Source organism: Trichechus manatus, unplaced genomic scaffold (genome assembly GCF_000243295.1).
Source record: "Trichechus manatus latirostris isolate Lorelei unplaced genomic scaffold, TriManLat1.0 scaffold00047, whole genome shotgun sequence".
Taxonomy (NCBI): domain Eukaryota; kingdom Metazoa; phylum Chordata; class Mammalia; order Sirenia; family Trichechidae; genus Trichechus; species Trichechus manatus.
In genome coordinates, this window is record NW_004443983.1 from 6445464 (window position 1) to 6469984 (window position 24521).

General features: G+C 37.5%; 2 protein-coding genes across 6 annotated transcripts in view; both read left to right on the forward strand.

Annotated features, from left to right (window-relative positions):
• Positions 1–986: 986 nt before the first annotated feature.
• On the forward strand, positions 987–1442 carry LOC105756306 (PE-PGRS family protein PE_PGRS33-like). The gene has a single exon (XM_012555710.1). The coding sequence runs from the start codon at positions 987–989 to the stop codon at positions 1440–1442; it is 456 nt and encodes a 151-aa protein (XP_012411164.1).
• Positions 1035–24521, forward strand: part of FEM1C (fem-1 homolog C) — a 42095-nt gene continuing 18608 nt past the window's right edge. The window contains exons 1-2 of one of the 5 annotated variants that reach the window (XM_023731954.1): positions 1035–1153; positions 2122–2855. In XM_023731954.1, the coding sequence (XP_023587722.1) occupies positions 2312–2855 (544 nt within the window). In that variant the 5' untranslated portion in view covers positions 1035–1153; positions 2122–2311. The other 4 variants (XM_023731956.1, XM_004376979.3, XM_023731955.1 and 1 more) reach the window with 4 other exon arrangements.

Sequence of the window (24521 nt, forward strand, 5' to 3'; positions counted from 1 at the left end):
TTTGTTTGTTTTGTTTTAGGAATTTGAGTTTCTGTTCCACATTTTTCTCCCATTGTATCAGGATGCATCTATTGTGGCTCTGATTAGAATGGTTGGTAGCGGTAGCCAGGCACCATCTAGTTCTTCTGGTTTCACGGTAGATGAGGCCATAATTCTATTCACTTGTTAGCTTCCTTTCATTTCCTGGTTTTATTATTCAAGGCATTCAAGAACCTGACCTTGTTTACCCTATACTGCTCTTAGGTTTTATCATTTCCCATAGTCTTACGGTTCTAGTCTATATTATTAGAAAGTCAGTCACGTTTGGCAGCCTTCAAAACTAATCTCATGTTGAGTTTTGTTTCTTATGTGGCTTTTTTTTCTTTTTTTTGAAGTCTAATTACAACCTTGATATATTACAGGACCTGCTATAGGAAGGGAGTCCTGGTAGCACAGTGGTTAAGAGCTCAGCCGTGTAGAGTTTGAATTCACCAGCCGCTCCTTGGAAACTCTATGGGGCAGTTCTGTTCTGTCCAATAGGGTCGCTATGACCTGGAATCAACTTGAAGGCAATGGATTTGGCTTTTTTTTTTTTTTTTTTGACTACAGGAAGGAGACAAGAGGCTACTCTGGACTTGTTTATGTGTGTGAGAGAGTAATAATGATTACTACTTTCTGGGGGATGTGGGAATGGGACCCAAACACTACTGGAAAGAGCCTCCTGAAGAAAGCGTCCGAAGACCAAAGAAAGAACCTACAGAATTCCGTACCCTCATCAGCCTCAGCCCCCGACCGCGCTGCACGGCTCCTACCCACCACAGTGCCACGACTCCGCCCCCTCTCCCCGTTCCCGCCGCGCCTCACGCAACCGCATCCTCCGCGGAGCTCGCGGCCCCGCCCCTACGCGCCGCATCGCCCCGCCCCATCGGCCCCGCCCCGCCCCTGGGCGGTTGCTCGTGGAGGTCGCCGCCCTCTACCAGCCCAATGGCGCGGCTGACGCGTCAGTGATGGGAAGCAGCGCTTATGCTTGTCCGGCCCACGGCCCGCAGTCCATTACACCATTCGCCGCGGCAGCTGCTGTAGCCGCCGCAGCCCGAGCAGACAGGGAGGGCAGGAGACAGAGTGGTGGGGCGGGGCGAGCGGCACGGCCGGATTCATTCCTGTGGGGCGCGGGGTATGGAGGAGCTGTGCGACCGCAGGCGGTGAAGGGCGGCCCGGGCGGCGGCGGGGACAACGGTTTTCTTTTGAAGGGGGCGGCCCGAGACCGAGCGGCCAGCGGCGGCGAGGGGACTAGCCTTCGGGCAGGTAGTGACGGCGGCGGCGGCGGCCTGTCGGCTCCCAGGCCGCGGCCTGAGGCGCTCGCAGGAAGGCCCGGGCGGGAAGGAAGGGCTCCCTGGGAGCGGAAGGCGGGAGGCAGGATGGAAGCCGTGGAGTTGTCGAGCGGTCGGGAGGGTTCGTGGTAGATCGAGGAGCTTGGAGGAGGGACTGCCGTGTTTGGAGGAGGTAGAGGTGAAGGTTATGTAGGGGCAACTGATTTGGGGAACCCGAGGATCCCTTGGGGGAGATCAAAATGGGGCGGGCGAAGTTAATGCCTGAAAAGCAGCCGGTTTCCTGAGAGTCTCGAGTAGTTTTAAAGGAAAGAGAACCTTTCGGGTGAGAGTTTTGGCGTTAGCTCGCTGAGGTTTGGTGTGTCTGGTCCTTTTGTTCCTTTTCGAAACCTATCCTGGCCACAGTGAGGCCTTCCAGCCTCGCGCCCTTGGCCCGCTCTTCTCTGCAGATGGGAGAAAGCGAAACATTTCTGAACCCGCGCCTCCTGCCTCGTTTCGGTTGTACTCTCCTTGGGCATGTGCAAAGCAAAACTAGAACAAAGCTTGGCTGTTTGGAACTGGAGGCGAGAAAACCAGTTTGCTTGGAATGTTTAAATTTTTTTTTACACAGGGAAGGGACTGCTTCCCAGCAAAACATTTGGGTCCCTGTATGTACCCTTCTATATTTTCCCTTCCCACCTTTCTTGGGGAGCGTAGTGGTCCCTAAAGTATGACCCCCCCCCCGGAGTAGAAATTAAGAAAATCTAAGTAGTGTTTTTGCCTTTATGGGAAATTCGAAACTGCTAATTACTTTCCTTTTTCTTCTTTTCTCTAGTTTGGTAATCGGGTTGTCAGATGTTGTAAGGCAGTAGGACAGAACATACTCTCCGTGGTTTTATTCCCGTTCTTGGGTGCAGTGATTAACATTGAACTTTGGTTCCTGTAACACTTGCCTGTGTCGGTAGAGTTAAGCTGGAACTTTGCTTTGAAGGATAAATAAAGCACAGCCTCTCAACTGGACATAAATGGATCTAAAGACAGCAGTATTTAACGCAGCTCGGGATGGTAAACTCCGGCTTCTCACAAAGTTGTTGGCAAGCAAATCCAAAGAGGAGGTTTCCTCCTTGATCTCTGAAAAAACAAATGGAGCCACGCCACTTTTGATGGCAGCCAGATATGGGCACCTTGACATGGTGGAGTTCCTCCTAGAGCAGTGCAGTGCCTGCATAGAAGTCGGGGGCTCCGTGAATTTTGACGGTGAAACCATTGAGGGGGCTCCGCCTTTATGGGCCGCTTCTGCAGCAGGACATCTTAAGGTGGTCCAGTCTTTGTTAAATCATGGAGCATCTGTCAACAACACGACTTTAACCAATTCAACTCCTCTTCGAGCCGCCTGTTTCGATGGCCACCTGGAAATAGTGAAGTATCTTGTAGAACACAAAGCTGATTTGGAAGTCTCGAACCGACATGGGCATACGTGCTTGATGATTTCATGTTACAAAGGACATAAAGAGATTGCTCAGTATTTACTTGAAAAGGGGGCAGATGTTAATAGAAAAAGTGTTAAAGGTGAGTTCAACTTCTTCATTTTTAAGTGTCTACTACTTATTTTCAGGAAGTTTAGTACATAGTATAAGAACATTGAGAAAGCCAATACTGACAAACCTGTTTTGGTTAGGTATCCCTTCCAATATAACTTCATTGAGTGTTTCTCTCATATTTGATTATACATTGAACAAGTGCCCTAAAAGACCTCTATCCCCATGTTAAGCAGCATTTTCTCTTTTATTTGGAGTAACTTCCAAGACCTGGGAAATGGGTTCTCCAAAGTTACAGAGCCTGGGAGTTAATCTGAGCCCTGAGGCTTGTATTCAGCCTACTTGGGAATATACTTAAATAATTTTTTCTCAGCTTTTTTTTCTTTTTTTTTTTTTTAGAACAAGCTTGGAGTAGAAGCTACTATATTTAGTGAGTCATCCTAATGTTTGTCCTAAGCAGGCATTTCATTTGTTATTCTGTCGGGGAGGCTAGTCCAAACTGACCTGGAAGCATTAATATAAATGGAAAAGAAGAAATTTGTTCCTTTATTCCGTATTTATTGTGTGGTCAATAGAAAATCCTTTTATATAGAACATGTCTTAAATATAGCAAGAGAGAAAACAGATTTTTAAAACAGCTTCAGTACTAAGATAGCAAAACAAAGACTAGGTTAACAAATGTGGGTTTGTTGGCTAGCAACAATGTAAACATCTTTGTCCAGAAAAAGAGGTCAGGTTTAAGATTGTGTGTAATTTTCATTGATTATAATAAACTGAAAGCAGCAAATTATAGTTTAAAGAATTTTTTAGAACTTTTAAAAGCTGTTTTGGGAGCCTAATTTTGGCACTTGGAAACCTTATTTTCCTTTAACAAATTCATTTATACAGCAGCAAATAAGTTGGCTAATTTTAAAAGGCTATTAAAATTTAAAGTAGTATACGTACATGTAAAAAATTTAAACAACACAAGTTGGTTTGCAATGTTTACAGTGGAAAGTAAGTTGTAATACTCCTGATTTCTAGACCTCAAACCCACTGGCAACCAGTATTTACAGATTTTTGTGTATCCTTCCAGAGATAGTCTATGTGAATACAAGCATGCATGTATGTGTTTCTTTCCCCTTTTTCCCCTCCCCCCACTGTTTGGGTGATACATACCATTCTGTGTCTTTATTTTTTTTTTTTAACCTTAATTTACCTTGGATGTCATTCAGCACCAACATCTATAACTAGCTCATTCTGTTTAATGACTGCACAGTGTTTCATTGTATGAATGCACATAGTTTATCTATCTAGTCCCTGTTAATGGACATTTAGGTCACATCCAGTACTTTGCTAATACAATGCCACTGTGAATATTCTTGAACAAGAATGTGTCTTTGCACATAGCTGTAGCTGTAGTATAAATACCTAGAAATGGAATTGCTGAATCAAAGTGAGTATGCATTTATAATTGTGATAGGGTCTGATTGCCTTTCTGAGAAGTTAAACCACCCAGTCATGGGCACTATATAATATGTACTGAAAATAGTATATATGTTTTTAAAATTTATTTTTAAAATGATACAAGCTCATGATTTTTTATAAAATTTTTTGCAAAGAAAGTATAAAAATCTCATAAAATCCCAGCACTCAGAGATAATTCTTCTGAAGATATTTTTGAATTTTGCATACAGATACATGTATACAGTTTTATTTTAGATATTATAATCTGTTTTTTAAGGTTAATAAATGTTATGTTTAATGTCACTAATTATAGCTCTTTATTTTCAATAGCTGTATGCTCTTCAATTGATTGAGTTTTATGTTGCTTCTGGTTTTTAAGTATGGTAAAAAATGTCCCTGTAAACATTCTTTCTTATGTATGTTTTGTTTCCAGTTATCTTGAGAGGTAGATTGTTGGGTCAAAGGACGGCATGACTTAAAATTTTTTTTAAACAATCACCATTCTTTTAAAGAATGTTCATTTTAAAAGAGAACAAATTACAGCTAAATCGACTATGTTAATAATTGGGTATGCTTTGAAATCATAACTAGAAGAAATAAGAGAAAGGGTTAAAAGGTATGGCTGCTTGTTTAGGTTTGTTGGATTTTTTTTTTTTTTTTTTTAATTCTTTGGGCTAATGATGTACAGATTGTTGATAAACTCATATATTTAAGTCAAATTGGGGTATGTTCTAAACTCTTATGTCATTGTAGAGATGAGTTACTGGTACTATTTCCCTTATATATTTCAAGGTTGCTTTATATACTTCTGGAGATACAGTATATTAGAGAACTTTGCTATGAATAGTTCATATTTTTGTCAGCACTTTTCTCTGATAAAATGTGAACAGTATTTAACTTGATTACCTTTGAGCTATTTCAGCAGAATGTTTCCCTTTGTCACCATCATCTCATAACCTTGTATATGAGGGTGTGATGCTCCTTCTTTTGACCAAATGGTTTGCTGATTCTCAGTCATTTTTTTTTCCAGTATCAATATCTAATATTTATGCCTTAAAAAAAGAATACGTAACATGAAAAAACAATTTCATACCAAAAATTGTTTCCAGGTAGCCTCAATTGCATATATATGTGTATAGTATTTTTATTTTTCATAGTACCTTTTAATTTTGACAGTGATTCGTGATGAATGTTTGGGAAGATTAAGGTACACATGCACTCTCCCCTGACTCTGATCCTGAAGCTTCCATTCTTTGATAATTATTCTCTCAACTGACTCTTTGGTTTCTTAATTGGCTAATGGGTAATAAAAAAGCAGGAACCAATTAAAACAGACAGGGACATTGAGGAAAGATCTCGTATCGAAGCAAGACAGGATTTTTTTTCCATGTTTTTCCTCCATCCAAGAAGTAGAAAAGACTGAAAAAACCAGGGATAAAATGGAATAATTTAAGAAGATTTTACGTCAGCCATTGGAAATGGTTCTGAAGGAGGAGAATATCAATAGATTGTGCGTGGTCTGCTTAAATGTAACATGCATATGATTTGTACATTCCATTACTTTTTAACAGGCTGTGGCATTTCAATATATTATTTAACCTCTTTCCATTACTTTTTAACAGGCTGTGGCATTTTGAACATGTTTTAACCTAAGGTGGAATTCATTCATTAATTGAGAGAGCATTTATTGAGTCCCTCAGTGTGCCAGGCTGTTAGACTTAGGATATACAAAGATGAGTAAGACAAGATATCCAGTCCTTGATTCCTTGCTCTTGAGGAGCTCATGGTTTGATCGGAGAGACAGGTTCACAAACAGATACTTAAACTACAATATGGTAAGTGCAACAGTAGTGTTTTCTTCTCTTAGATATTTGGAAATACTTTGTCTCCAACCAACTCATTTACATGAAGAGACAATAAGTTTCTTCTTTTCCCATAGCATTCAAAAAGGGGAGAAAAACTTTGAGGTACTTAGGAACACTTCCTCAGTTTAACACACTAATTGAGTTTTGAGACATGAGTTGGTTCCTATTTAAAACTATAGACCCCAAATTGGAAGTGATTAGACAAGCCCCTCTCAGAGCTATCACACTGTTAGTCATCTTTGGTTTTAAATTAAAATACATAGAAAACTTATTCTGATGTTCAACTTTCTTCCCTTCTTTTTTTGGACTCAGGACAGGACTTTTCACAGATCTCTAATGAAGTTACTTAAGCCTTCTGGACTCAGGACAGGACTTTCACAGATCTCTAATGAAGTTACTTAAGCCTTCAATTCTACTTCTACACCCAAAGTCTTCCAGGAATTAAGCAGCTAAAATGCTTGATTCAGTAGTACAGATCAATACTATAGTACTATAGACCAACTCAGCTCTTTGTTGGCATTGGGAGACTGGCCCAGAGGACACTCTGTGACTCTGTTGACCCTCATTGCTCTATCACTTTAGATATCAAAGGTAATTAAGTAAATTGGTAATAAGATATTTACTGCACGCTTTCTGTAGGCAAGGCATTGTGTTGGACGTTGTGGAGACTACAAGAAGATACATGTCACATTCATTAATTGCTAAAGGAATAGTATATAAGCAACTAGTGCTGCAGGATTTTAGAGGCAAAGTGTATACTGACCAGAAGTGCTTCGTGGAGAAAGTAGAACTTGAGCTGGGCCTTTAAAGGATTGTTGGGGTTCAGATCTACAGAAGGGATTTAGTACAGTTTTCCATGCTTTGGAAATGGCATACTGAAAGGCACATCGTGAGAAATATGCTTGGAATTGGAAAAATTGCAAATGTGCAGAATTGGAAAATAGGTGTATTTGGACTCGAAGGGCACTCAGGTCCATTGTAAAGGACATTAGAGTCAAGGTAAAGAAGCTTAATTTTATTTTTTTGCAGTGGTGAGCCAGTGAAAGTTTTTCCTAGGAAGAATAATTGGGATTTTTTTAGAGAAACCCATCTAACTGTATTCTACTACATTGTGAGCTCTTTGAGGCTAGACATTGGTGTTTGTATCCCATGCATTGGGAAGAGTATCTGGCTCATAGTGGGCATTTGGTAAATGAGCTTGTTAACTGAATGTGTTGGATTTAAGAGAGGTAAGATTATAAACTCTTTGATAGCAAGAACTATGTCTTATAGTCCTTTGTGTAAGGAAATATATACATGAAGACTTAAAGTAACAAAATAAGAAGTAATTGTAAAAAATGAGTCATACAGATAGGCTTCAGAAAAGGGAGAAATCCATGTAGGCACATGACGGATATATCTTGCATTAAAAGGGCTTGAAGGAGAGGTAGTTCAAGCAGTTTATTTACTTTTTTATTTTCGAATTTTCTAACTTGTACAAAATATAGAGAAGAATACATTGAACAACTGTGTACCCAACACCTTGCTTCAGCAGTTATCTACAATTGCCAAAGATTTTTTTAAATATATTTCTCTTGCCCCCACTTTTGTTTTCTGAAGTAGTTTAAACCAAACCCCAGGTGTTTATTATTTCTCTCACATAATAAACGCATTTTCAGATATAGATGTATTCTGGCAAGGAAATATTTTTAAAAATCCTATTTTTTCCCATTATAAATGCAAAAGAAATCTCAAATAAGAAAATTGCCCCAATGAATTAAGAACTTTTGGTGTTAAGATCATGACTGTTGATTGTAATGGTAGATAGGTTATTTCAGTGTATATTGTCTGGGAATTGGAAGCTGAAGTTCTCTTTTTCTTCTTGACTTTAAGAACTGCTCTCAGCTCTTAGATACCTGAACATACCTATTGCAGAGAAGAGTAAAAGGGGGGGAAGAGAGGGATTTAAAATTGCATTCTACTGTATAACGTATCTTTATTTATTTTGATATAATAATCATGTTAAAATAGCTTACTATTTAAGTTCATTTAACATTTTAATCCCAAGTCATCAAGTTGTTCCTGCACATCGTCCCATGCTTATTTTGCCTCTTGTGTCTTCTAGCTAGGGCTTCGAGAAACTGTTCACTCTGGTTCGAGCCCCTGCTGAGAAATATGCATTTCTGACAAGTTCCCAGCCAATGTTGATGATGCCACCCCCAGATATACTGAATCAGAATCTGCATTTTAATAAGATTCCCAGGTGATTGTAATGATTCCACCCCAGATGTAGTGAATCAGAATCTACATTTTAACAAGATCTCCAGGTAGAACTTGTTAGGAATGCAAATTTCTTAGCAGGCGTTTGAACCGGAATGAACCTGTTTCAAAGCCCTGCTTCTGGCACACTTCCCTGTACCCTCGGAGATTTTTTGTCCTGGTTGGAGAAGCTAAACTGTAGATGTGTGTGAATTAAGTTCAGTAGGGAAATATGCAAATGGTCCTCCCAACCTAGAGTGGATTTTGGATTGTAAATCCTCACTCACAGAACTGAATTGAGGTTGGTGAGAATGAGTAGATCTGACCTCTACTGCTATTTCAGTTGTTAGTGGCAGCAATATGAACTTAAGGCTGAGGTTATGTTTTACTTATTGGCATATGGATATATGTGGTCCCTCACTGAATCCATCTTTATAAAATTTTGGTAGATAGATTAATTCATTTGTTTAAAGTAAAATTCAGGAAGCTCTTGACAGTCCAGAGATTTGTGCTATTGAGATATCAGAAATACATGTGATGGACGATGGAAGTGGAATAGGTGGGGAGAGACATGAATAAAGTCACGTGGATGCAAATCTGACCAAAACATTTCTGTTCCTCTTTTTTCCCTACTGGTGGGAAGGGCTACAATTGAATAGGGAGTCTGTGAAGTAGAATGACTAGGAAAGGGAATTGTAATGAAGTCTGAATTGTAATTTTGACATTTTCAGGGTTTAGATGAACTTTTTACACATATTAGTTGTTTTTAGTCCTGATCCCTTAGCTCAGGTACTCTTAGTCAAGAAAAGTCTACTTTACTTAACATCAAGCCTATTTGAAAGGCTTCCCTCAAGTCATAAGAACATGTCTTTACTCTGTGGATGGAGACATTTTTTAGCATTTAACTTTGTCATGAGCCCAAGGACCTGTGTTAACTTTCTTTATGCTTCAAGCTGATTGCGTTACCGAAGAAAGAATGAAGAGAGAGCACATGGTAGTCTTGGCACAGTTTGTCTTTGATTCTTTTTCTCATTCCTTTTTTGTGAACTTCTGTCCTTGAGTGTCTTTTATGATAGACAGCATGGGAAAGGGAAAAAATCTGAGCAGATGAACCATCTAATGTTCCTTTGATATCCTTAATTGTTTCTTTCTCCCTACCCCTTTTCACCCCCTCCTTCTATGTATAACCAGTTGCTGTAGAGTTGATGCCATTTGATAGAGACCCCATGTGTGTCAGAATAGAACTGTGCTCCATAGGGTTCTCAGTGACTGTTTTTTTTAGAAGTAGATTGCCAGGCCTTTATTCTGAGGTACCTCTGAATGGAGTGGAACCTCCAACCTATCAGTTAGCAGTTTAGTGTGTTAACTGTTTGCACCATGCAGGGTCTCCCCCACAACACATACAAGTTACTTATTCAGTGAATAAAATACTTGGGATTAGCATTATTATGCAGTTGAACTGCGCCTCTCTCCCATCCTTACAAGTGGACATTTTCTAGACCTTATTCAGCCCCAGCTGTAAGGTAGGGGGAGAATAGAATGGTGCCAAGCTGAGGGGGAAGGATGAGAATTGTTTTCATACATTTCTAGACAAATCTATTACAATAAAAGACTCTTTGTTACCTGTATAAGTTAAAACTTAGACTTTTATCAAAAACTAAAGTACTTTGGTTTTAATTGGATTTTTAGACAACTTTATTGAAATATAATTCACATACAGTTCACTCACTAGAAGTGTATAATTCATTGATTTTTAGTATCTTCAGAGTTGTACAACTCACTACAATTAATTTCAGAACATTTTCATCATCCTTAATAGAAACCCCGTACCCATTAACGATCACTTTCATTCCCCCATCTCCAACCCCACTAGTTCTACCAGTACCAGTTGCCCTGGAGTCGATTCCGACTCATGGCAACCCCATGGATGTTGGAGTAGAACTGTGCTCCATAGGGTTTTCAATGGCTGGTTTTTTCTAAAGTAGATTGCCAAGCTATTCTAGTTCTGGGCAACCAGTAATCTACTTTCTGTCTCTTAACCAAAGCCAAACCCCTTGCTGTCGAGTCGATTCCAATTCATAACGACCCTATAGGACAGAGTAGAACTGCCCTATACCGTTTCCAGGGAGCGCCTGGTGGATTCAGACTGCCGACCTTTTGGTTAACAGCCGTAGCTCTTAACCACTATGCCACCAGGGTTTCCTTCTCTTAAAATTTGCCTATTCAGGACATTTTATATAAATGGGATTATATAATATATGGTCTTTTATGACTTCATTCACTTAGTATTTCTTTTTATTTCTTCATTTCTTTTTATTGCCAAATAATATACCATGGATATACCACATCTTATTTGTATATTCATCAGTTGACGGACATTTGAATGGTTTCTACTTTTGGAGTACTAGGAATAATACTGCTATGAACATGAATAACGCTGCTGCGAACAATCATGCACAAGATATTTTTGTGATGCATATTTTCATTTCTCTTGGGTGTATCCATTTTGTTAGGTGCCATCGAGTCGGTTCTGACTCATAGTGACTCTGTGTACAACAGAAGGAAACAATGCCCAGTCCTGCACCATCCTCACAATCCTTGCTATGTTTGAACCCACTGTTGAGCCACTAGGTGTCAGCCCATCTTGTTGAGGATCTTCTTTTTTGCTGACCCTCTACTCTACCAAACACGATGTCCTCCAGGGACTGGTCCCTCTTGATAGCATGTACAAAGTACATGAGACGAAATCTTGCCATCCTCACTTCTAAGGAGCATTCTGGCTGTACTTCTTCCAAAACGAATTTGTTAGTTCTTCTGGCAATCCAAGGTATATACAGTATTCTTCACCAACATCATAATTCAAAGGCATCAATTCTTCTTTGGTCTTCCTTATTCATTGTCCAGCTTTCCCATGCATGTAAGGTTATTGAAAATGCTATCGCTTGAGAATCAGGTGCACCTTGGTCCTCAAAGTGACATCTTTGCTTTTTAACACTTGAAAGAGGTCTTTTGCAGCAGATTTGCCCAATACGATGTGATGTTTCATTTGTTGACTGCTGCTTCAGTGGACGTTGATTGTACATCCAAGTAAGATGAAATTCTTGATAACTTCAGTATTTTTTCCGTTTATCATCATGTTGCTTATTGATCCAGTTGTGAGGGTTTTTGTTTTCTTTATGTTGAGGAGTAATCCTTACTGAAGGCTGTGGTCTTTGATCTTCATCAGTAAGTGTTTCAAATCTTCCTCACTTTCAGCAAGCAAGGTTGTATCATCTGTATATCACAGGTTATAAGCCTTCCTCCAGTCCTGATGCTGCAGTCTTCTTCATATAGTCCAGGTTCTTAGATTCTTTGCTCAGCATACACATTGAATATGTATAATGAAAGGATACAACCCTGATGCACACCTTTCCTGACTTTAAACCATGCAGTGTCCCCTTGTTCTGTTTGAAGGAATGCCTCTTGGTCTATGTACAGGCCCCTCAAATGAGGACAATTAAATATTCTGGAATTCTCATTCTCTGCAGTGTTATCCATAATTTGTTATGATCCACACAGTCAAATGCCTTTGCATAGTCAATAAAACACTGGTAAATATCTTTCTAGTAGTCTCTGCTTTCAGCCAGGATCCATTTGACATCAGTGATATCCCTGATTCCATGTCTCTTCTGAATCTGGCTTGAATTTCTGGCAGTTCCCTGTCGATGTTCTGCTACAACTGTTTCCGAATTCTCTTCAGCAAAATTTTACTTGTGTGTAATATTAATGATACTGTTTGATAATTTCCACCTTCTATTGTATCACCATTCTTTGAATGGGTACAAGTATGGATTTCCAGTTGGTTGGCTGTGTAGCTGTTTTCCAAATTTCTTGGTGTAGACAAGTGAGGGCACCCAGCTTTGCATCCCTTTTTTGAAACATCTCAATTGGTATTCCATCAATTCCTGGAGCCTTGTTTTTTGCCATTGCCTTCAGTGTAGCTTCAGTACTCTTGGTTCCTTCCTTCAGCACTGTCGGTTCTTGATCATATGCTACCTCCTGAAATGGTTGAACATAGACTAGTTCTTTTTGGTAGAGTGACCCTGTGTATTCCTTCCGTCTTCCCTTCATGCTTCCTGCATTGTTCCATATTTTTCCCATAGACTTCTTAAGTATTGAAACTCAAGGCTTGAATTTTTTTCTTCAGTTCTTTCAGCTTGAGAAATGCCAAGCATCTTCTTCCCTATTGGTTTTATAACTCTAGATCTCTGTACATTTCATTATAATACTTTGTTTCTTCTCAAGCTGCTCTTTGAAATCTTCTGTTCAGCTCTTTTACTTCATTATTTCTTCTATTCACTTTAGCTACTCTGTGTTCAAGAGCAAGTTTCAGAGTCTCTTCTGACATCTGTTTTGGTCTTTTCTTTCTTTCCTGTCTTTGGACCTTTTGCTTTCTTCATGTATGATGTCCTTGATGTTACCCACAACTTGTCTGGTCTTCAGTCATTAGGGATCAGTGCATCAAGTCTATTCTTGAGAAGCCCTCTAAATTCAGGTGGGATATGTTCAAGGTCGTAGTTCGGCTTTTGTGGACTTGTTTTAATTTTCTTCAGCTTCAACCTGAAGTTGCATATGTGCAGCTGATGATCTGTTCCACAGTAGGCCGCTGGCCTTGTTCTGACTGATGAAACTGAGCTTCTCCTCGTTTCTTTCCGTAGATAAGTCAATTTGAGTGAGGCCCATGTGCATAGTCACTGTTTATATTGTTGGAAAAAGAATAGCAATGGAACATTGTCTGATATGGTGCTGGAAGATTTGCAGTGAATAAGTCATTTGTCTTGCAAAATTCTGTCATGTCATCTCTGACATCATTTCTGTCACTAAGGCCATATTTTCCAACTACTGATCCTTCTTTGTTTCCAACTTTTGCATTCCAGTCACCGGTAATTATCAATGCATCTTGATTGCACGTTTGATGAGTTTCAGATTGCAGAAGTTAGTAAAAATCTTCAATTTCTTTATCTTTGGCCTTAGTGGTTGGTGCATAAATTTGAATAATAGTTGTATTAACTGGTCTTCCTTGTAAGCATATGGGTATTATCCTATCACTGGTAGTGTTGTACTTCAGGATCGATCTTGAAATGTTTTTTGACAATGAATGCAATACCATTCCTCTTCAATTTGTCATTCCCGGCATAGTAGACCATATGATTGTCCGATTCAGAATGGCTGATACCAGTCCATTTCAGCTCACTAACCCCTAGGATGTCGATCTTTATGCATTCCATTTCATTTTTGACGATTTCCAATTTTCCTAGATTTATACTTCATACATTCCATGTTATGATTATTAATGGATGTTTGCACCTGTTTGTTCTCATTTTGAGTCGTGCTACATCAGCAAATGAAGGTCCCAAAAGCTTTGCTCCATCCTCATCATTAAGAAGATTAGCTCTACATTGAGGAGGCTTCTCTTCCCCAGTCATCTTTTGAGTGCCTTCCAACTTGAGGGGCTCATCTTCCGGCACTATATCAGACAGTGCTGCTATTCTAAGGTTTTTGCTGGCCAGTTTTTTTAGAAGTAAATCGCCATATCGTCCATCCTAGTCTGTCTTAATCTAGAAGCTCTGCTAAAACCTGTCCACCGTGGGTGGCCCTGCTGGTATTTGAAATAACCAGTGGTGTAGCTTCTGGCATTACAGCAACATCAAGTCACCAAAGTATGACAAACTCACAGATGACTGGTCGGGGTATATACCTAGAAATGGAATTACTGGGCCATATTGTAACTCTATATTTGACCGTTTGAGAAACTACCAAGCTGTTTTTTCCAAAGTGGCTGCACCATTTTACATTCCTGTCAACAATGTATGAGAGTCCCAATTTCTTCACACCCTTGCTAACTCTTTTGTTATTATCTTTCTTTTTACTGAGTTGTAAGAGTTCTTTCTATATTCTGGGTACAAGTCCCTTGTCAGATATATGATTTGCAAATATTTTCTTTCACTCTGTGAGTTGCTTTTTTCATGTTTTGAAGGTATCATTTGCAGCAGTTTGGTTTTTTGTTTTACAAATTGATTTTTAAAAAATTCGACGTGAGTCACAATATTGACAAACTAGAAAATTGTTAAGAACAGACTACAGGGTTTACTGATACTATTCATTACATAGATGGGAAGATTTCTATGGATCAAACTGTGTAATCTAGTTGTAAAACACATCCTGTTACTGCTTTGGCATATAATATTTACATTAGAATAAACAGGAATGATGAAATTTCATTTTTTGTATGGTGTAAAACAGGGCTGTGACCTAGCCCTCGTTTTAAATTTACATTCATATGACTGGAGATAGCTACTAGCCATATATGGCAGATATCTATATAGCAAACAAAAAAATAAGGTTTCATCTATATTTCCTTTCTACTCAGCGTATGGTGTGTGGACCAGCAGCGTAGGCATCCCTGTGACCCACCGTAAACCAACTGAATCAAAATCTGCTTTTTACTCTGATTCCTCTGTTAATTTTGTACATTAACGTTTGAGAAGCACTGCTTTATTTGACTTATACCAGACACACACACATACACACAAATCTTGAGCTATGTGAGGACTTTGCAAACTGCTGGATCTGTTGAATTGTTTCTGGTAGAAAAAAGCAGTTTAAATTATAGACATTTTGTATTTATCAAATAATTCGCAGTCCTTAAGTGTACATTTTTATTTCGTTAAAAACATAAGTTTATCTACTACTTGCAGGTGTTTTAGAAATGGACTTAATCCTGATCAGTTTTAGTAATCTTACCCAAATTGAGATATTTATAAGTGCTATGTTGTTGTTTTTTGGTTTTTATGTTGACAGTCACCTGCCCTTATTTATCATTCACTCAAACCCAAAACATCTGGTTTGGGCTCAGAGAAGTCTCAGTGCTCAAACTGGTTGTTACTCAAAATACTAGAATGTTTTTGAGTTACTTATTTTGAGGAAAATAGTCATCCCGTTGTTAGGAACCTAAACTTTCACAGTTGAATATGAACTCCTTTTTTAGAAGATTATAAACCCAAAGAACCAAACCTATTGCTGTAGAGTCGATTCCAACTCCTAGCGACTCTATAGGATAGAGTAGAACTGCCCCATAGAGTTTCCAAGTCTAGTCTTTCTCCCATGGAGCCTCTGGTGGGTTTAATTCACTGAACATTCGGTTAACGGCCCACACTTAACCACTGTACCACCAGGCCTCCTTTAGATTATAAATCCCTTTAAGATTAACATCATAGAAGATTGGCACTTCTGACACTGTTTGAGGAATACTGTTGTGGTGGTGTTGTTAGTTGCTGTGGAGTCGATTCCGGCTCATGGCGACCCCGTGTGTGCAGAGTAGAACTGCTCCGTAGGGTTTTCAAAGCTATGACCTTTCAGAAGCAGATCGCCAAGCCTTAACTGAGGTGCCTCTGCGTGGATTTGAACTACCAATCTTTCCCTTAGTAGTCTAGCACTTAGCCACTTTCACTACATAGGGACTCTTGAGGAGTGCTAATATTCTATAGTTTCCTTCCCTTAACATACATCCCAGAAGCATCCCAGTAGTGCTTTCTGTTCTAGATTTTCTTAGCCTTATTTCTGTTAAGTTATATAGTTGAAAATTAATGTGTTTGAATCATATTATTTTAGCTTTCTGCGGAAATGCTTTAACTGAATTAAGACTTAATGTCGTGTCATCAGCATAAAAAACTTAAGAACTATCCATTTAATGAACACGTCTTTGAGAAATCATAAAATTTTTTGGTTATTAATTCAGTGCCAGAAATTTTTTTTTCTCAAAATGAACTTTTTCTTAATCAGGCATTGAAAACTATGTAATACAGTGTTTATCTTTTTTTTTCCTTTTTTCTTTAGTTAAAAGTAAATTCATTAAATTTCAATGCTAATCATGCTTAATTTTATCTAGGATGCCTGGTAGTATTTGTATTTTAAACTTTGTGTTCTGCTTTATTTTTCATTGTCTTTCTCACTCTGAGGATATAAAAATAAGATATAATGAGGTGGAGACACAGTCTTTTAGAAGTGCGGTCATTGTATCATGGCAACATTTTTAAGGTGCACATAACCCAGGGAAAATACCTGAGCTGAATCTTATAGTACTTAGAATATATTTTTATACATTACAAGTTTAAATCAGTGAAGTAGTTTAGCAAAATATCAGATAAGTTGTTTTGGTCTTTGGCATGTAACTTAGCATGAACTAGGTACAAAAACATAGTAACTTGATTCTTAAATTTGGCTTCTAATAATTTTTCATAAGAAATTATATTTAATACAGCATATATAACATCTTAAATGAATCAACTGGTAGAGCAAAAAATATTTATAGTAAATGTAACAGACAACTGAATATCATTCTGTAAAGTAGTTATACATGAAAGTCAGACGAATCCCAGAAACAGGAACATAAATAGACATGTCACTAAAGAAAATGAAGTTTGTAAACAGACATGGGGAAATGTTCTAGTTATCTAGGAATCGAAGTAATATAAATTAAAGTAAGAAAAAAAATGAATCCAGTGCTAGAAATGATACTATAGAAGTGGAACTTAAAAAAAAAAAAGAATCCCTTTGGAAGTGAATTGAAGATAGGTGTTTAAGCCATCACACATTTGTGATTCTGCTTTATGTTAGGCATTAATTTTTTGTCATCATTTGTTTATTGAGGTATAATAAACATGCAATAAAATCCTCTTATTTTAGTGTACAGTTGTGTGAGTTCTAATAAACATATACTGTAGTTTAACTACCGCCACAGAAAAGCTACAACTGTTTCATCAACCCCAAAAGTTGACTACCATTTTGCAGTCTCCCAGCCCCCTGCCCCTGGTAATCACTGATCTGTTGTGTGTCCTTACAGTTTTTTAGGCATTAATTGTAACAGTGAAAATGTTGAAGTAATGCTCATGTCCATCAACAGGGAAATGTTTATGTAAATTATGGCATACTCCCTTACTTAAACTTTCACCGTAGAATGATTATGGAGACTATATAGTAACAGCATGACAAAGTGATTATGATATAGGTGAAAAACAGGAAACAATTGTGTATATACTGATTATAACTTTGTCAAAACATACATATAAAGAAACTTGAAGGAATAACACAAGAATTATAGTTGCTTTAAAATTATGTTCTCTTTTTTTTTAAGCCTCTGTTTTCCAAACTTTAAGTAATATTCCAGGCTATAATTAAAAAAAAAAACATTTTAAAGACTTTCCAGAGCATGAAAGTGTGATGGTTATATACTTGATCTGTTGTAGTAATTAAGAAGATCTTTCCTTCTAAGATTTTACTTTTTGAAAATACTCTTTCCTCAGAAGTTAAGTTTGAATCTTTTTCTGTGACATCAAGTATTAAATATTTGAGAATCTAGCTTTAGCACTGTGCTGGTTGTTGTCTGGGATACAAAAGAAATATATAGGATCCGTACATTTTAGGAATAGAGAGTTTAGGTAAGAAAATTTATTTATGAAGCAGTAACATTATACTATTATGATACTGTAAGATACTATAATATTAGTGTTTTATGAGTACATACCAGAATAAGTGATATACCAGACATTCTCAAAATAACAAATTGATATGGTATAACTAAGATAGCCTCTGCGCAGTCAAAATTTCAGGTGAAACTTCAGGGACAAGTAGTTAAAAGGGTGAAGAATAAAGAGTGCACGGCAGGAAAATCAAGAGTAGAGGCATGGAGGTGGAAGATAAGAGGGCTGTTCTTGGCGCCGAGGGAGATGGCTTAGGATAGAATAATGTGAAGGATAAGCAGAATCTCTGTCTTGTGTATAGAAGGTATTGATTATGTCTTTTGGGTTAGAACATGGGTTGGCAAACTATGGTCTGGGGTCATATCTGGTTCTACCCCTAGGTTTTGTACTGCCTGAGAGCTAAGAATGGTTTTTTACATTTTTAATGGTTGAAAAAAAATCAAAAGAATATTTTGTGACACATGAAAATTACATGAATGTCAAATTTCGGTGACCATAAATAATCACAGTGTGGCCTTCATACTGGAGGCAGATAAGAGGCTGGAGAGGTGGGATAGGGCCAGGTAGGTTGGGAAAATATTTCTCAGTCTTTTAAAATCCATCTCCCATAGTCTGTGTTCTTCTGTGTATCCTCACTTATTGCAAGATTAAGCTGTACTTAACATGCTTTTTAAAACTATAGATTTCTTCCCCATACTCCCTAACACCCTCCCTCACACACACACAGATGGTGCTTCGAGAATCACTGCTTTAGAATTTTTAAAGCCATCTTAATAAAGATTTTCAGCTGTTTTCTTAGAGGGAGCATGAAAACTTTTAAGCTGGAAAGTGATGTGATAATTGAAAGTTGTATCATGAGGTTTGACTTGTAACTTATTCATTGGAGTATAGTATGATTAGTATTTAAAATATGACCTCTGAAATGGGTAGTACACTGAAATGGCAATTGGCAGACATGGTTTTATGTTTTACAACCAATTTCTCTGTATTTTATTTGTAGAATAAGTTATCTTCTGTATCTTGCAGTTGTTATTAGGAGATTTAAAGGGGGCAATGGTTAATAAATAAAACAGGAAAATAAAAAATGCTATGCTTTTTCATTGCTTTTTATTATTGACTTCTGCTTTCTCTAGGTTTAATTTACTGTTTTCCTCCATGTAACTACTTGTTCTTTTTCTTATTGTGGTAGATATATATATAACAAAACATTTACCATTTCAACATTCTTCACATGTGCGGTTCAGTGACATTAACTTATGTTCATCATGTTGTTCAACCATCATCGTTTTCTGTTTTCAGTTTTTTCCATCACTCTTAGTAGAAGCTCAGTGTCTGCTAAGCATTGAGTCCTCCTTTCCCCCTCCTTCCTGCCTGCCCCTGTTAACCACTGGTAAACTTTGGTCTCTATATACTTGCCAATTCTAGGTATTTCATAATGGGATCATACAAAGTTTTTTTGTGATTACTTATTTCACTCAGCATAATGTTTTTAAGGTTCATCCATGTTGTTAGCACACATCAGGACTTCTTGAGATGTAAACTTAACTACTGTTTTCAGCCTTTTTTCTTTTTCTAATACAGGCAGTCCTCATGTTATGACTATCCAACTTACGGATAACTTGTACTTAGACTGCCATAAAGCTGTTAGATTAAAAATTCGAGTTAAATACAGTGGTTCATAATAACAAACACACGTGCTACTTTGTGACTCTCATGAAAAAATTGCATGGTTTGAAAGTGTTTTATATGCATAGAAAGGTAAAATACATACTATATACTAAGACAAACATTTCACTAACTGACACTAAATAAGAATTGTATGTACCTGTTCCAACTAACCTTCAAATTTGACTTAAAGATAGACTTGGGAATGAATCTCTTCGTAACCTGGGCACTGCCTGTATGTTCCCTTAAGGCTATCCTTCTAAGCACAGTTTTAGCTGCAGCCTACATGGCTTGATATTTAGTATTTTCATTATCATTCAGTTAAAAATATTTTAAAATTTCTGTTAGGATTTCTTCATTGACCCATGGGTTACTTAGAAGTAAATTTTAAAATTTCAAATATATGGAGATTTTCTAGCTATCTTTTTGTGCTTGATGTCTGAGATGTCTGACTTCATTGCATTATGGACTTCGAACATACTCAGTGATTTCAGTTCTTTGACCTTTGCTAAGACTAGCTTTATGGCCTAGAATATAGTCAGTATTTGTATATGCTCCATGTATCCTTGGAAACAATGGTTTTTATAGTTGGTGAGTTCAGTGTTCTTTTATATATGTCAGTTAAATCAAGTTTATTTGTTAATGTGTTCAGATCTTCTATATCCTTATTAGTTTTTGTCTTCTCTATCGAGAAAGGTGTGTTTAAATGTACTATGATTGTGGATATGTCTGATTTTACTTGTAGTTCTGTTAATTTTGCTTAATATATTTTGAACCTGTGTTTTTAAGTGAAAACAAATTTAGAAATATTTTACATTTTTGTCTTTTTAAATTTTATGTCATTATAAAATGTTTCCTTTTATCTCTAATCATGCATTTTGCCTCTGATATTTTAATCTCAGACAGCTTGCTTATGGTTAGTTTTTGCATAGGGTATATATATTTTCCATCTTTTCACTTCAACCTTTCTATATCCTTGTATTTAAGGCGTATCTTGTAAGCAGCATATGGTTGAGTTTTATGTGTTCTTTTAGTCTGAGAGTTTTTGTCTTTGAATGGGAACGTTTAGTTTGCTTGCATTTAACGTAATTAGTGATATATTTGGGTCTTAATCTCCCAGCCTACTATTTGATTTTTATTTGTCCTACCTGTTTTGTGTTCCTGTTTCTCTCCTTTTGGATTGATTGTTTTTTACTATTCCTTTTTTCCTTTACATTAGGGAAAATATAGTTATTTGCATGCTTTCTAATTATTATTTTAGTGTTTACCCTAGATAGTACTACATGCATTTTTGACTTATCAAAGGCTGACTTAAATTTCTAATTTTACCTCTTTCTGTACCTTTGCAAAGAGCTTAGAACACTTTAGCTCCAATCATCCTCCTTTTATGCTATTTCTGTTGGGTATTTTACTTCTACATGTATTTCGAATCCTGTAAGACATTATGATTATTGTTTTTAAAGTCAACATTTATTTAAATACACCTACAAATTTATCCTTTTCATGGATGTTTATACCCACATCTCTAGGCTTCCATGTGGGCTCATCTTCCTTCTGCCTTTACTTCACATTTATTCTTCATGTGGGTATAGAAGTCTCAGTTGGCAGTTATTTTCTTTTTGTGCTTTGATGATAACATTCCATTGTCTCCTGGCTTCTGTTACTCCTGATGAGAAGTTTGCTGTCTAGATCCCCTGTTGGGCTTTTCTGTCAGCTCTTATTTGTCTTTGTTTTGTGTTATGACTCTGTTTTCTCCTCTGACCATTATTTTTGATTAGAGACTGAACATTATATATAAAGAATATATAAGAACTAATTTGAACCTAGTATCATAATGCCCATTGCCATCAAGTTGATTCCAACTCACAGTGACCCAGTAGGACAGAGTAGAACTGCTCTATAGGGTTTCCAAGGAGCGGCTGGTGGATTCGAACTGCCGACCTTTTGGTTAGCAGCTGAGCTCTTAACCACTGAGCCACAGCGCTCCAGTATGATAATATCTTCCTCTAAATAGTATTTTATTTGCTTCTGGCTTTTAATTACATATACTAGCAATCCTGGATTACTTTAACTCAACATTGAGTTCATTTAAATTGTTTTTTAGTCTGAGACTGTTTTTTCAGCCCTGTGATGACTGGTCTGTTTGCAGCTCACCTTAACTCTTAGGGTGCAGTCCTTTGGTGTTCTGACCCAAAGTGTGAGGTTTTCAAAGTTTCCTTCTTGTTGGGATCTGTACTCCAGTCTTCTCTCCTATCTCTGCAAGACTGTCAAGAGCTCTGCTCAGTTTCTCAGCTGCCTCTTTCAGAGTTGGTAGAGGCTGTTGAAGGAAAGCTCCCCCAGATTATGGGCTTTACTTCTCTTGTTTTCTTTCTTCTCCTGGACATTGACTCCTTCTTAGTACATTAATGCTGTCATGCAGTTTTTTTGTTTGTTTTAAAATACTTGGTCACATTACCTGCATTACCAGATGTGAAAGTCCTCCTTATTTTTTTTTTTTTAATCCACTAATTTTTTTTCCAATGTGTAGGTGTATTCAAAAAGTGGATATTCAGTATTTTTTCAATATAGAACTTTAGTTAATTAAAAAACCTGACTTTTGATGCATTCTTTTTCTTGATTTTATGTTACTCTGCCCAGAGAAAAATGCCATCTAAACCTTCCCTTTCTATTCAAATTTGTTTTTATTTAAACTGTCTATTTCTTACCAAAAAATGGCACTAGTAGGTAGGGGTTCTCAACTCAAAATTGAGTTTTTAAAATATATTGGTAGTAGGGATGTTTAAGGAGCCCTGATGGCACAGTAGTTAAATGCTCAACTGCTAACTGAAAGGTCGGTGGTTTTAATCCCCTAGCCACTCTGTGGGAGAAAGATGTAAAGATTACAGCCTTGCAAACCCTGTGGGGCAGTTCTACCCTGTCTTAAAGGGTCACTGTGAGTCAGAATCGACTCTATAGCACACAATAACAACAGCAAGCAAAAAACCCAAACCAAACCCGTTTGCCATTGAGTCGATTTCGACTCATAGCAACTCCATAGGACAGAGTAGAACTGCCCCATAGGGTTTCCAAGGAGTTGAGTCGATTCTGATTCATAGCGACTCCATAGGACAGAGTAGAACTGCCCCATAAGGTTTCCAAGGAGTGCCTGGTGGATTTGAACTGCCAACCTTAGCTCTTAACCACTACACCACCAGGTTTCCAAAATAGCAACAACAGGGGTGTTTAATTTGAATTATTTTGAACAAGTAGATATCAATAATCAGAAGTTCTGAGCTCTGGCAGTACTTGAATACACAGTGCTGAAACATCCTATCAGACACTAATTCCAGTGTAGATCATTGAAATCTTTGATCAGAATAAACATATTCAGAATAATTATGTAGTCACTGTAGATATCATGAAAGACTAAACAGGATAAACTTGGGTTGGGTTTAAAGTCCTAATGTGTAGTAACTTTTGATTTTTCTTATTTTAGTTATGTGAAGTGTTCAAGCTTAAACCACTTCTCGGTACACATGCTGTGTCGGGGGGTCCCCAAGGCCACTTCCATGTTTGGAGGTGACTGAGCATGTAATTGTACTCACAGCTAAGATTTATTACAGCAATGTTAAAAGAACACACAGCTGGATCATTAGAGGAAAAGGCACAGGTGTGGTGTGGTGTGGTCTGGAGGAACCCACTTGCAGGATTCCTTATGCTCTCTCCCTCCCATAAGAGGTCACACAGAACACGCTCTTCCCCCAGCAACAAAAATGTGTGTGTGCAGTCTGTCTGCCCAGGAACTCAGTGGCCAAGGTTTTTATTTGAGGCTAGTCACGGAGACACCCTCTGCCTAATACATACCTAAAATTCCAGACTCCTGTAAGGAAAGTAGGTATTCAGCATAAACTACATTGTTTCTGCATACAGTTCAGGCACAGTGAGCCACCCTTCTATCATTTAGGGAAAGTTTTATATCAGTAAAGGAACTGTTTACCAGATGAGTTCTCAGATGCTAGCCAAGGGCCACCTTATAAGCAAGTCTTTCTAGGGATAGCAGTCTCAGCCTGCTGTGTTAACTCTTTTCTTCACACATGTCTACAATGACCATTGAAATACTCTGAAAACATTGTATATGTAAATATCAAAGGACTGCACGATCATTTCTGTTTTGATAATTAGCAAAATGTTTATCATTAAACTTAGGTAGCTAAAATACCTGGGCAGTTATGATGTCTTAGTATGTTTTATACAGACTTTTACTAATTTGCCAGTCGCTGTTGTCAATTTTAATCCATGTGTGGGAAGAACAGGACAGTGTTAGAACATTTAGTACATCTAAAAAGAATGTTTTAAAAATTAAATTACAATGGGAAATTATCCATTATGAAAGGACACTTCAGATGTCGACTTTTAAAGTTCATATCGAACCACCCACATATTTTTAGATTTCAGTGGGCTTGTTTTTCTTATGGAGCTTTTTGGGGAAGATACTTTATTACTGAGAATTTTGGCTAAAATAACTGGCATTCACTTAGCAATAAGAAATATTGAAAAAAAAATTTCTGACTACTATTAGAATCAAATGATAGGATTTTGTATATTATAGACTAGATTCCTCGTTTATAAATGTGGAAGCTGACCCAGAAAGCTAAGTTACTGTCAGCAAAATTGTGAATAGCTGGTTAATTTCATTTAATCAGTTTTTAGTTATAGAGTATACAGTTCTTCAATTCAAAGCTCTAATGACAAATATGGGTTTGTCATAGATTAATTTTGAGTTTGATCTGGTGATTTTGGATACCTTTTGATGTCTAATTTGGTCATTTCATTCATTCAACAAGTATAACAAGTTATTTCCTTAACCTCTGCCACGTGTCAGATACTAGCTTTAGGTGCTGGGTATAAATTTCTCTCATTTGTAATCAGATTAAAGTATGTCCCACTTACAGGTGGCTTGGAGCTGCCTGCTTTTCTTTAGATTCT

Coding starts and splice junctions, on each gene's coding strand:
- LOC105756306 (XM_012555710.1), top strand. CDS start 987: ATGGGAAGCAGCGCTTATGCTTGTCCGGCCCACGGCCCGCAGTCCATT.